This window comes from Macaca thibetana, chromosome 18 (genome assembly GCF_024542745.1).
Source record: "Macaca thibetana thibetana isolate TM-01 chromosome 18, ASM2454274v1, whole genome shotgun sequence".
Lineage (NCBI taxonomy): Eukaryota > Metazoa > Chordata > Mammalia > Primates > Cercopithecidae > Macaca > Macaca thibetana.
In genome coordinates this window covers 32,013,565-32,026,480 of record NC_065595.1, presented here as the reverse complement: position 1 = coordinate 32,026,480, position 12,916 = coordinate 32,013,565, and the positions used below count along the sequence as shown (strand labels likewise).

At 48.3% G+C, this 12,916-nt stretch overlaps 1 protein-coding gene across 8 annotated transcripts in view; it reads left to right on the top strand.

Annotated features, from left to right (window-relative positions):
• The window catches only part of CTIF (cap binding complex dependent translation initiation factor), a 336,841-nt gene that overhangs the window by 88,117 nt on the left and 235,808 nt on the right, over nucleotides 1-12,916 (top strand). For 5 of the 8 annotated variants that reach the window (XM_050768154.1, XM_050768151.1, XM_050768152.1 and 2 more), the window contains exon 3: nucleotides 5,123-5,170. The exons of the other annotated variants lie outside the window; for them this stretch is intronic. In XM_050768154.1, coding sequence (XP_050624111.1) covers nucleotides 5,123-5,170 — 48 coding nt within the window. The remainder of the gene's footprint in view (nucleotides 1-5,122; nucleotides 5,171-12,916) is intronic. 8 annotated transcript variants of the gene reach the window in all.

Below are 12,916 nucleotides of genomic sequence, written 5' to 3'. Positions count from 1 at the left end.
GAGGGAATGGGGTGGGGAGACTGCCTTGTAGGCCGCTGCCAGGCCGGGTAAGAGGGACTGACAATGGCTGACTGAGCAGGGGGAGCCTGACGGGGGAGTTTTGGCTGAGTGGTGAAGGCAGAAGCTTGCCTGTGGCCAGCTCAAGGAACAGAAGAAGATGGCCTGGAGACTAGCAGAATAGTACAACTGTTTTGAGGAGTTTAGCTGTAAAGGGGAGAGGTATGTGGTGGTATTTGGGGAAATAAGGTCAAAATAGGAGCATTGACCTGTGTGTTCAATCCAGGGGCAAGTCAGGGGTTGCTGGGGCCCTGGCCTATCCCCAGCCCCCAGCGGTTCATTCACAATAACAAGAGGGAGTTGCAGGCATGCGGCCACGCATCTAAAATAACTCCTGCAGCACAGCTGTGGTTTCTCTCCAGCTACTTGCAGCCACGAAGGTGCAGAGGCAGAGTTACAAAGATGACTTTAACCAGGATGGAGGTTTCCCCAGGGAGTACAGTGGAGGAGAGAGGGGTGAGGGAGGCACAGGAGTGATGATGGTGAGTCACCTGGATGCTGAAGCAGGTCAGGATGGGAGTGGGTACCTGAGGTGGTAGTGGAGGCTGACGGGTGGTAGGGTCAGTGGATTGGAGGCCACCCAAAGAAATGTTGTAATCCTGGTAGCAGAGAGACTGAGCTAGAAAGATGCTGGGAGTGTGGCATGTGTCCAGGAGTGGCGTGTTTGAAATCAGAGGTGGAGGAATGCAGTCATGGGTCAGGAGAGGGCTGGGTGTGAGCATGGGAGTGTGTGGGGGAGAGGGAGAGGCCAGGAGGAGAGCAGGTCATGAAACTCAGATCCATCTTCATGGATCTTGAAATGACCAAGAAAGGACAAAAGGATATGGGAGAGGGTGGCTATGATACAGGAGAAAAGTCCTTGAGGATGCAGGAGCAAGGTGGCGGCTGGGTGGCCTGGCGGTCTACAGCTGACTCCATGGAGGGTCTCGTCTGGTGGTGCATTCACTTATTTGCACAATCCCTTTTTTTGATATAAACTATGCTTATTGCACAGCTCACAGTACCATGATCTGGAGTGGAAGGAGGAGGAAGATTAGGAGAGATTGGAAAATTATAAGGGAAATTAACCTCTTTAGATTGTCTAGGGCAAGAACTAAGTGAACCAACTTTTGCAGTCCCCTGGAAGCCCCTAGAGCTGACTTCCCCAGGAGCAGGGCCTGTGGACGGGCATATGGGCTGGCTGGGTACCCCCTGTTGTGGGCTGCCTGCCTCTTCAGCTGTGTGGCATCCAGGCCTGCAGCAGGGCATCCTCCAAAGGTTCCTCCAGCTGAAATTTGCTCTACCTGGAGGAGCCAAGGAAGCCTCGAAGCTTCACCCCAGAGGAATGCGTGGCTGATGGTAGAATTTCTGTGCCCAGAGCAGCCAGCAGGGACATAGTTTTGAAAGGAGGGGCCCTCCCAGCGCTTTCAGTCTGGGCCCTGTGCTTCTGGCACCAGCTCCTGGGATCAGTGGGGCCTGACTCACACTTGGATGCCCCCATCTGTGTGGCGGGCAAGGCAAGGCTGTGGAGGGGCTTTCAGACTGACGTCTGCTGTAAAGTGTGGTGTGGAGAACACCTGTGGGGTATGACATTTGGATGCATTCTCTAAACTTTCTTCATGCTCTGGAATTCCCTCAAAGAATGCAGACACCTGGCAGGTTTCCGGGGCCTGCGGGCCTGCCTGCTGCCAGAAAGGGAGGATGTTTCAATCCTGCCCCTACCGCGCCCCTGCCTCCCCGCTCCCCACAGCCGCACACACACCTGGGGCACCGACTCTGGAGGAGGGACGGCTGTGGCCAACTCTCAGGAAGGCCAGGGGTTAGCTGTGTCTACATAAGACACTTTTTAAAAAAATTTCTCTATTAACGCAGCTTTATGGGAAATATTTCTGCTAAAGCACTTTGGCTTTTTTTTTTTTTTTTTTTTTTAAATCTGATGAATAGTTTAAATGGAAGCCAAAAAGAAACAAACAAACAAACAAAACACTCAGGGAATGTTCCTGTCTGCCTGTGTGGTGTTTTGATGTTTCTGGGGAGGAAATTTGTTAAGAATCTTGGAAACCTTGAGAAGACCTGAGGGAGTGGAGAGGAATGTTGCTCTTCAGCTGGTGAGGTCATTTTTTGGGATCTGAGAAATGACAGTTGACACTCAGGGAGAAAATATCTCATGATGTTTATACACGTGTGTTCCTCTCGTCCTTCCCAGTAACAACTGGAAAGAAAGGAAGGATGGATGGATGGATGGATGGATGGATGGATGGATGGATGGATGGATAGACGGACAGATAGATGATACATAGATAATGGATAGATGAGATAGCTAGATAGATCAGTTTTCCTGTTCCTTAGGTGAATAACCGAGACAATGTGTGTTTTAAGTTTGCCAAAATTTTCTGGATGCCATATTCAACACCACACCCCTCCCCATATTTAGCACCACACCCCTCCCCGTGTTTAACACCACACCCCTCCCCGTGTTTAACAGCACACCCCTCCCCCATGTTTAACCCACACCCCTCCCTATGTTTAACACCACACCCCTCCCCATGTTTAACATCACACCCCTCCCCCATGTTTAACACCACACCCCTCCCCCATGTTAAACACCACACCCCTCCCCCATGTTTAACACCACACCCCTCCCCTGTGTTTAACAGCACACCCCTCCCCTATGTTTAACACACACACCCCTCCCCCGTGTTTAACACCACACCCCTCCCCCATGTGTTTAACAGCACACCCCTCCCCCATGTTTAACACCACACACCCCCCCCCGTGTTTAACATCACACCCCTCCCCCATGTTTAACACCACATCCCTCCCCCATGTTTAACATCATATGCCCTCCTCCATGTTTAACACCACACCCCTCCCCCATGTTTTAACATCACACCCCTCCCCCGTGTTTAACACCACACCCCTCCCCCATGTTTAACCCACACCCCTCCCTATGTTTAACACCACACCCCTCCCCATGCTTAACACCACACCCCTCCCCCGTGTTTAACACCACACCCCTCCCGTGTTTAACACCACACCCCTCCCCCATGTTTAAACATCACACCCCCCGGTGTTTTAACATCACACCCCCCCCCATGTTTAACACCACACCCCTCCCCCATGTTAAAACACCACACCCCTCCCCCATGTTTAACACACACACCCCCCCCCCGTGTTTAACACCACACACCCCTCCCCCGTGTTTAACACCACACCCCTCCCCCGTGTTTAACAGCACACCCCTCCCCCGTGTTTAACACCACACCCCTCCCCGTGTTTAACACACACACCCCTCCCCCATGTTTAACACCACATCCCTCCCCCATGTTTAACATCATATGCCCTCCTCCATGTTTAACACCACACCCCTCTCCCATGTTTAACATCACACCCCTCCCCCGTGTTTAACACCACACCCCTCCCCCATGTTTAACCCACACCCCTCCCTATGTTTAACACCACACCCCTCCCCATGCTTAACACCACACCCCTCCCCCGTGTTTAACACCACACCCCTCCCCCATGTTTAACATCACACCCCCCGGTGTTTAACATCACACCCCTCCCCCATGTTTAACACCACACCCCTCCCCCATGTTTAACAGCACACACCCCCCGTGTTTAATATCACACCCCTCCCCCGTGTTTAACACCACACCCCTCCTCCGTGTTTAACACCACACCCCTCCCCGTGTTTCACACCACACCCCTTCCCCATGTTAACAGCACACCCCTCCCCGTGTTTAACAGCACACCCCTCCCTCGTGTTTAACACCACACCCCTCCCCGTGTTTAACACCACACCCCTCCCCGTGTTTACACCACACCTCTCCCCCATGTTTAATACCACACCCCTCCCCCGTGTTTAACGCCACACCCCTCCCCCATGTTTAACACCACACCCCTCCCCATGTTTAACACCACACCCCTCCCCCATGTTTAACACCACACCCCTCCCCCATGTTTAACACCACACCCCTCCCCCATGTTTAACACCACACCCCTCCCTATGTTTAACACCACACCCCTCCCTATGTTTAACATCACACCTCTCCCCCATATTTTACATTGTACCCCTCTCCCATGTTTCAGGAGCAGCTGCTGTCCAATAGATTGGAAGTCCCCACTGTCACTCTATCCTTGGGTGGAAGAGGGATTAAAGCCCTATTCTAAAGGAGGGAAACTGAGGCACAGAGATGGAGCATAGCCAAACCCCACTGCTGGGTGGTGGCTGACCTGGGCCCTGGAGCCCCATCCCTACCCCACCTACTTGTGGTTTCCTGCTCTGTACAGGCCGTGGCTGATTGGGTGTTGGGTGGTTAATATAGATTTATTTCCTGCAGAAAGAAAATTGGGACTCCAAATCTCGTTGACCACTAACCTTCTGGGGAAAAGATTAGGATGTTGTAAGTGGGGAAAATGTTGGCACATGTGATGTTCGTGGATGATCTGGTGGATCACCAGAAAGCTTGGAAGCAGTATGCCACTCTGGGCGAGCATGAACTCACTTAGGCAATGTAAGAAATACTGATGTACAGGCCGCACTGCTAGAGATGCAGGCAAAGGTGCGGGGCCTGGGCCTGGAGTGGTCATCAGCCTATGCGTCACTCTGATTGCCACAGTGGGAGCAGGGCTGTCTCCTTTCCCCCCTCCATAGCCTACTGCCCCTGCTCCAGTCTCTTGGAAAGATAACATGTAGGGACCCTATGAAGAGCAGATACGTTTAATGACGGCATAGTTTCCAGTAAATTCTTGTTAAGAGGTCAAACTAAGAGCCAGTGAGAGTGAAGATTGCTTCCTGTAGCCCTATTTTGATGCTTTCAGGCACTTGGAAGCCCTGTGTTTCATCCAAAATGCAGTGATCTTTACAACGGGGTGCACTTTACAAAGTGGCAATGAATAGGATAGGGTGAGAGTGTTCAGATCGGCTCAGTGGCTTTTCCTAACGCGTTGCTCCTCTTTCCCTTTATGTCTCTCCTTTCATTCTGCCTTCCCTGTTCACTGTTCCCTCACCCTTTTTTAGAAATCCCATCTCTTCGTTTCCTTCTGCCCTTAAATTCATTTTCCCTGATATCTTTGCTCACAGGAGGAAGCACTCAATGGTGGACCACCCATGAAAGGCTTAACAGAAGAAGTGAGTTTATAGGAGGACTGCGGGGTGGTTCGGCATGGGGGATTTATTAGGTATTTTCCCCTTATTTAAAAAATATATTCTAAGTTATACATAAAGTACTTTATGCATACATTCCCATAGTACACAAGAATTCAAATGTTAATAATTAAATTCTCCTGGACTAAAATTATTTTAAATTATATAAGTCCTTTATGCATACATTATCATGGTACATAAGAATTCAAATATTACCAATAAAATCTTCTGTGCTACCACCTCATTCTGCTCCCTTACTCCTACCTCCCATCAGATGGGTGAGTTCATTTCCTTGCCTTTTTTAATGCCTTTCCTGACATATGTATGACTTGAAGAAATACAATATTGTCAAATCATATATCACAGCCAGTGGATATATTGTTCAATAACTTGCATTTTTCACCTGCCCACATGCCCCAGAGATTCTTCTGGGCTTGCACATCTGCTGTGTTCTGTTTAGTGGCTGCCCAGTTGTCCATAGCATGGATTTATTTAACCACTTGCTTAATGGTGGGCACTCAGGTTACTTCTAAATTTTCCCCTGGAAATATGTGATACTTCAACACATACTGTTGAACATGCCTCCTTCTGCACAAATAACGGTGTTTCTTCAGTTAGATGCTGAGAAGTAAAATTAATTTTAATAGCTGTTGTTGAATTGCTCTCCAAAGATCTTCCGTTATCCACACTACTACCAGTATTTTGGGACATCTTGTCATTTTAATTCACATTGTCTTATTTCTTTTTCTTTTTCTTTTTTTTTCTTTTGAGACAGAGTCTCACTCTGTTGCCCAGGCTGAAGTGTAGTGGCGTGATCTCGGCTCACTGAAACCTCCGCTTCTGGGTTCAAGCAACTCTCCTGTCTCAGCCTCCCGAGTAGCTGGGACTACAGGCACACGCCACCACACTCAGCTAATTTTTGTATTTTTAGTAAAGACTGGGTTTCACCATATTGGTCAGGCTGGTCTTGAACTCCTGACCTCAGGTGATCCACTTGCCTCAGGCTCCTAAAGTGCTGGGATTACAGGCATGAGCCACTGCGCCCGAAATTGAATTACCAATCTTTTTATGTTATTTTTTTCTTTTTTTTGAGATGGAGTCTTGCACTGTCGCCAGGGCTGGAGTGCAATGGTGTGCTCTTGGCTCACTGCAACCTCTGCCTCCCAGGTTCAAGCAATTCTCCTGCCTCAGTCTCCCGAGTAGCTGGGATTACAGGCACGTGCTACCACGCCTGGCTAATTTTTTGTATTTTTCGTAGAGACAGGGTTTCACTATGTTGGCCAGGCTGGTGTCGAACGCCTGACTTGTGATCCACTCGCCTTGGCCTCCCAAAGTGCTGGGATTACAGGCATGAGCCACTGCAACTGGCCATTTTTTTTTTTTAGACGAAGTTTTGCTCTTGTTGCTGAGGCTGGAGTGCAATGGTGTGATCTCGGCTCACTGCAACATTCGCCTCCCGGGTTCAAGTGATTCTCCTGCCTCAGCCTCCCGAGTAGCTGGAATTACAGGTGCCTGCCACCATGCCCCGCTAATTTTTTGTATTTTTAGTAAAGACAGAGTTTCGCCGTGTTGGCCAGACTGGTCTTGAACTCCTGACCTCAGGGATCCACCCCCCTCGGCCTCCCAAAGTGCTGGGATTACAGGCATGAGCCACCATGCCTGGCCACCAATTATTTTTTAATAGGATAACATTTTATTTTATGAAAGTAGCAACTGGAAAAACTGAGACAAGTGAAAAATGGGAAAAAAAAAAACTCCATCATTTTATGGCAACTAATATAATTTTTGTGCATCATTTTTTTAAACATATTTTATAAAGTTGTACTTCTAGCATACATGTAAGTTTTATGATCTGTAAGTTTTAATGATCTCCTAGACATTGGTGGTGGTTTTTAGCATAAAGTGTAACTATTTAAATTTGCTTTTCTTCTGCTAGGTAGTAAAATAAATAGAATGAAAGCTAACATTTATCCACTCAGGCTCTGTTGTAGGCTCAGGGGGCAAAGTCAAGAACAGAACAACCATGATCTCTGTCTCAGTTTCTCACAGGGAAAGACAGACAATAGAGGGAGAAGGAAATGGGATGTTAGAAGGTGATGCATGCATGAGGGAGGCAGGAAGTGAGTGGGGAAAGCTCACTTAGCAGTGAGGATTTGGGCACTGTGGCTCACGCCTGTAATCCCAGCACTTTGGAAGTCTGAGACAGGTGGATTGCTTGAGCCCAGGAATTCGAGGCCAGCCTGGGCAACATGGTGAAACACAGTCTCTACTATAAATACAAAAATTAGCTGGGTGTGATGGTGCGCACCTATGGTCCCAGCTACTGTGGAGGCTGAGGTGGGAGGATCACCTGAGCCCGGGACCTGGAGGTTGCAGTGAGCTGAGATCACACCACTGCACTCTAGCCTGGGCAACAGAGTGAGACCCTGTCTCAAAACAAACAGACAACAACAACCACAACAACAAAACAGAGAGAAAAGGAAAGAAAACAGGAGGGAGTGGCAGTGGGAGGGGGTAGGAAGGAAGGGAGGGAGGGAGGGAGGAATGGAGGGTGGGAGGGAGGAACAGAGGGAGGATTTGAAGGAGGTGAGAGTGAGGCCACCTGGGAAAGAGTTAGGCAGAGGGAATGGCCAGGGCAAAGCTCTGGTGTGGGGCATGCCACACAATTGAATGGATCCCTTTGAATGCCGTGTAGAGAATAGGCTATGGTGGGGGGTCAGCAAGAGAGGAAGCAGAGACCAGGAAGCCGTCTCCTTGCCCCAGGGGAGAGGCAGTGGAGACTGGGGCCATGTGGTCACTAGAGGTGATGAGATGCCTTCAGAGTCTAGGTGTGCCTGGAAGGTGCTGACACTGTGATTGACCCTGAAGATTCTAGCCTGAGCAAATAGGATAGACTTTGTAGAAATGAGCTATGCAAGACCCCAGAAGAGCAGCTTTGGGGGGCAAAGATCATGAGTCCCGTTTGGGCATGAAAGGTTTAAGATAATATTAGTCGTCTTAGAGGAGATGTTGGTCCACCAGTCCGATGCACAATGGTGGTGTTCAGAGGAGGAGAATGAGCTAGAGATTTATATTTGGATGCTGTTTTAAGCCCAGGGAATGAGGAAGTTTATAGGAGAGAATCAAAGATTGAGCCTTGACTTAAGAATTTGGGGAGATGAAGAGGAAGTAACAAAGGAGACTGTTTGCATTGTTTCTTACATGTTAACTCATTTAGTCTTGATGATTCTATGAAGATGCTGTTATTATTACCATTTTACAAGGGAGGAAATTGAAGCATAGAGAGGTTGACTTAAGCTTCCTGAGGCCACATAGCAAATACATGGCAAGACTGGGGTTTGAAACAGGCAGCCTGTCTCCAAGTGCCATCCACTTACCCTCTCTGCTATTGGTAGATCTATTATTATTACAGATGGAGGAAACTTAGTCCTAGGGGTGAAGCGATTTGCCCAAGGTCATACAGTAAGTGGCAGAGCTGGGATCTGAACTCAGGACTCTCTGCTTCAAGAACTCAAGCTCCTAATCACTCAAGCATTCTCTACAACAGGAAAGTTGTTTGTTTCTGCAAAGATGGGAGCAAAAGCCTCTCTCTCTCTCTCTCTCAAATCTCAGCCATCAGCAGCTTCCTGTCCCTCTTAGCACAGGTCTTTTCCAGAATATCACTGGATCAAGAATGAGCTGCCCGCCAGCCTTGGGTCCCGCCTCTGGGTCTTGGTTCTCCTCCCCATGTCAGTAAGAAGCCCATGTGCCCAGGATAAAGGAAGCTATCACGCACACTCCTGTCTTTGAGAAACTGGTCTTCAGGCTGGCAGGATTCTGACTGGGGCCTGCGAGAATGGGAGGAAGCCATTTCCCCTCAGCCTCAAGTACCCCTTCAGGGAAATGAAGGCATCGGTGAGAGCCCTGGTTGCATTGTACAGCAACCACCTGGGGCAGATTTTACACACAGAGGTCACATTCCACCACCACCCGTGCATTCACTGGGGAAGACCTGGCATGTGGACCCCCAGTATCTCCCCTGGGTGGTCTGACACCACCCTTGGTTAAGAAGCCCTGGGTAAGATGACCTTTAAAATAATTTTGCATTTTGAAATCATTTCAAATATACATAGAAATTACAATAATAGTACAAACAATTCTTGCATATGCAATTAACATCTTACTACATTTGTACCCACACACTCTCTCTAAATATATCTTATGATATATATAATTTATACATATAATTGTATATAAAACTTCTTTCTAAATCATTTGAGAGTTAGTTCCAGACATGACGCCCCTGTATCCCTTGACACTTCAGTGTGTATTTCCTCGGAACAAGGACGTGATACAGTATAGGAAATGAACATTGATAGAATGCTGTGATTAAACCTACAGATCTTTCAGCAGTTTTCCCAGTAATATTGTTTAGAGCAAAAAAAAAAAAAAAATTGGCTGTGATCTCTGTCTAATCCAAGATTACATATTGTGTTTAATATCAGTAATTTTTCCTGGCTCTTTGAATGATACCTATTTCTGTCCTTTGCTCATTCTGCCACTTTTTGACTGTGTATTCCTGGGTGAGTTACTTAACCACACTGTGCTTCAGTCTCCATGTTTGCTAATTAGAGAAGAGAAGAGTGCCACAGTAGCCATGAAGAATAAGTGCAATGGACTTAGAACAGTGCCTAGATTTAAGTGAAGTCTTTATATAGTCTGGTGATTAATTCTTTGCTACATAGCAGGCTCCCCTTATCCACTGTTTTGCTTTCCACAGTTTTAGTTACCCGCGGTCAACTGCAGTCCAAAAATGTTAAATGAAAAATTCCAGAAATAAACAGTTTATAAATTTTAAATTGTATGGCATTCCGAGCAGTATGATGAAATCTCATGCTGTCTCTCCCGGGACATGAATCATCGCTTTGTCCAGCATTTCCGGTCTGTATCCTCTACCTGCCCGTCACTGCCCAGCCCGGAGTCACTGAGCAGACATCTCTGTTACAGGATCACAAACAGATGTAGGGCTTTTTACCACCCACAGTTTCAGGCATCCACGAGGGGATCTTGGATTGGATCCCTCAATGATAAAGGGGGGGATGACTGTGCATTTTGCAAGTAGCTTCTCACTTGTCTTTATTTGTTCGTGATTTCTTTTGTCACATAGAAGTTTGAAATTTTGATGTAGTTTAAAATTTGCATCTCAGATTTTAATCACTTTGGAATGTGTTTTCCATGAATAGTGCAAGGCAGCCATCTAAGGTTATTTTTTCAATGGCTGGGTGGTTGCCTCAATACCATGTATTTATTGGTAAGTCTCTCCCTCAATTTAAAACACAATCCTTATCTTATATGAGGTTCCCATTTGTACATTAATTTGCTTATGGGTGCAGTTTTATCAGTTAATCTGCTTTTTTATTCTTGTACTGGTTCAACATGCTGGTTTGACTCTAGCTTTATGAGACACTTTGATGTCTGGTAGGGGGAGTTTTAGGCACCACTGAAAAGGGGTCCTGGTTTAGCTTTAGCACCTCCAGCCTCCCACACTCTGAGCTTCTTGCTTCTCTCTCCTCCTCCTCCAATGCTCAGTACCCTGGGGTCTCCCCAGTCTTTCCCAATCTCTGCTCATAAAACACTGGCTGGGTGCGGTGGCTCACACCTGTAATCCTAGCACTTGGGAGGCCAAGGCGGGTGGATCGCCTGAGCTCAGGAGTTTGAGACCATCTAGGGCAACATGGCGAAACCCTGTCTCTACTAAAAATACAAAAAAATTAACCAGGTGTGGTGGTGCGTGCCTGTAGTCCCAGCTACTTGGGAGGCTGAGGCAGGAGAATTGCTTGAGCCCCAGAGGCCAAGGTTGCAGTGAGCCAAGATTATGCCACTGCACTCCAGCTTGGGCCAGAGTGAGACTCCATCTTAAAAAAAAAAAAAAAATACTGTCCATCTTGGGATGTAAAATGACAAATAGCTTATTTTAATTGTTTTTTATTGTGAAATACTTGAGATGGACTGATAACAGATAATAGTAAAATATCCATCTATTTTGAGTGGAGAATAAACATCTGTACTCTCATGTTTATTAAATCTTAACCCTGTGTCATGTTTGTTCCAGGTTTTTAAATTAAGACATGAATTATAATAGCTGTGGTTGAGGCCTTTAAACCACTCTTGTGAATTTGATGTTCATCGTTCCCATATCTAGCAAACTTCCCACATTTTCCGCCTTTCTGTTTGATGACCTTTTCGAGTAAGATACCACCTTTGCCCCCAAGAGGACTTGCAGGTTCAGGAGGCTCAAAGCTGTAAGCCTGTTTGCTTTGAAGGGGAAATGTGTGGGATTTCAAGCCCTGGCCCGGACTGAGGAGTGGGTCTGGAGAGGTGGGGCTCTTCTTCATTCTTGACTCATCTCCTACAGATCAGGACAGGTTCTGGGGAGGTCCAGTTCTGGAAATTTTCTAGGCGGTGTCTCAGAGAAGGCAAATGGCAGGCAGGAGGTGGCGGTGCCTGCCACAGAAGAAGCCGGTGTTGAGAGCAGAATCCCAGCAGGGATGGGGAGGAGCTTCAGAACAGGGAAGGGAGGGCTCCCATAGGGTCTTTAGGGCCAGGGAAGAAGCGTGTCTCTGATGGAGGGAATTCAGGCAGCAGCCCTGGGCAGGCTGCCCTGGGGCTACTGCTGGGCTGGGGTTGGAGATGGAGCCCCACAAGCCCAATGGGTAGAGCTTGCTGTGCTCAGTGTGATCATTCACACCTCACTCCTCCCCATTTACAGAGTCACACGCAGGGCCACAGTCCCTCCTCCTGCCGGGGGCTGTGCCTATCTCCAGTTTTGCTGGGTCTCTGGAATGGGGCTCTGTGGACTCCGCCATCTTGCTGGCTTTCTTGTGCACAGCTCACCATTTGGCCTGCGGCTCCTCTGTTCCACACTCGGAGATCCACTGCTTCATTTCCATCTCTACCACCACTGCTGATGAACCCCTATGTGGGACCTCCTTTCCCACTTCCCCCAGGCCAGTTCAGCCTCCCATAATAGAAACCTTCGGCCCCTGCATATGGAGGAAGTGTCTCTGAGTTCTCTAGCCTGACAGCCGCTGTCTGCCCTAAGCAGGCCATGTTCTGCTGAGCCTGTTGCCTCTCTTGAGCACCTCACTCTTCTCTGGGCACCCTGGGTTGCCTGCTTTCCCTCCCTTATGGCCCCTGCCGAGAGCACACTCTTCATCTCAGCCACACCGTCCCCACCACCCTCTCATTGCTGTTATTTGACAGGTCATCTAACCTCTCCTGTGTGGGGACACTCTGTGTTCAGGGCCCCACACAGAAGGCTCTCAGGAAGTGGCTTTTGGTTGGCAAATGTACAGTTAAGTATGGCCTTGGACAAGGCAGAGCAGTCTCGTTGGAGCTTGGAAAGCTCACCAAGGAGAGTAGGGTTGTATATGGATGTGCACAAAGCCTCGGGGTCTGTTCTGCGCGTGCCCGTCAGGAGGCCCCATCCTGCCAGGGACCGTGCTGACCCCAGAGGAGGTGTGTCCCCCGTGCGTCACCGTGCTGTGGAATATCACACCAGCACTGTACAGCTGGGGTTGAAATGTTCAGGATGCCTGGAAGGGGAGAAGTCTTTTTGTGAGAGATCACATAGGATGGGATGAGGAGTGCAAGCATGGCCTCGTGTTCCCTCCAGCCAGTGGACACTGTATGCCTTGGATGTCCCCCACCTGTCAGCCAGGCTCCAACCAGGGAAGCAGAAACTACTTCGAT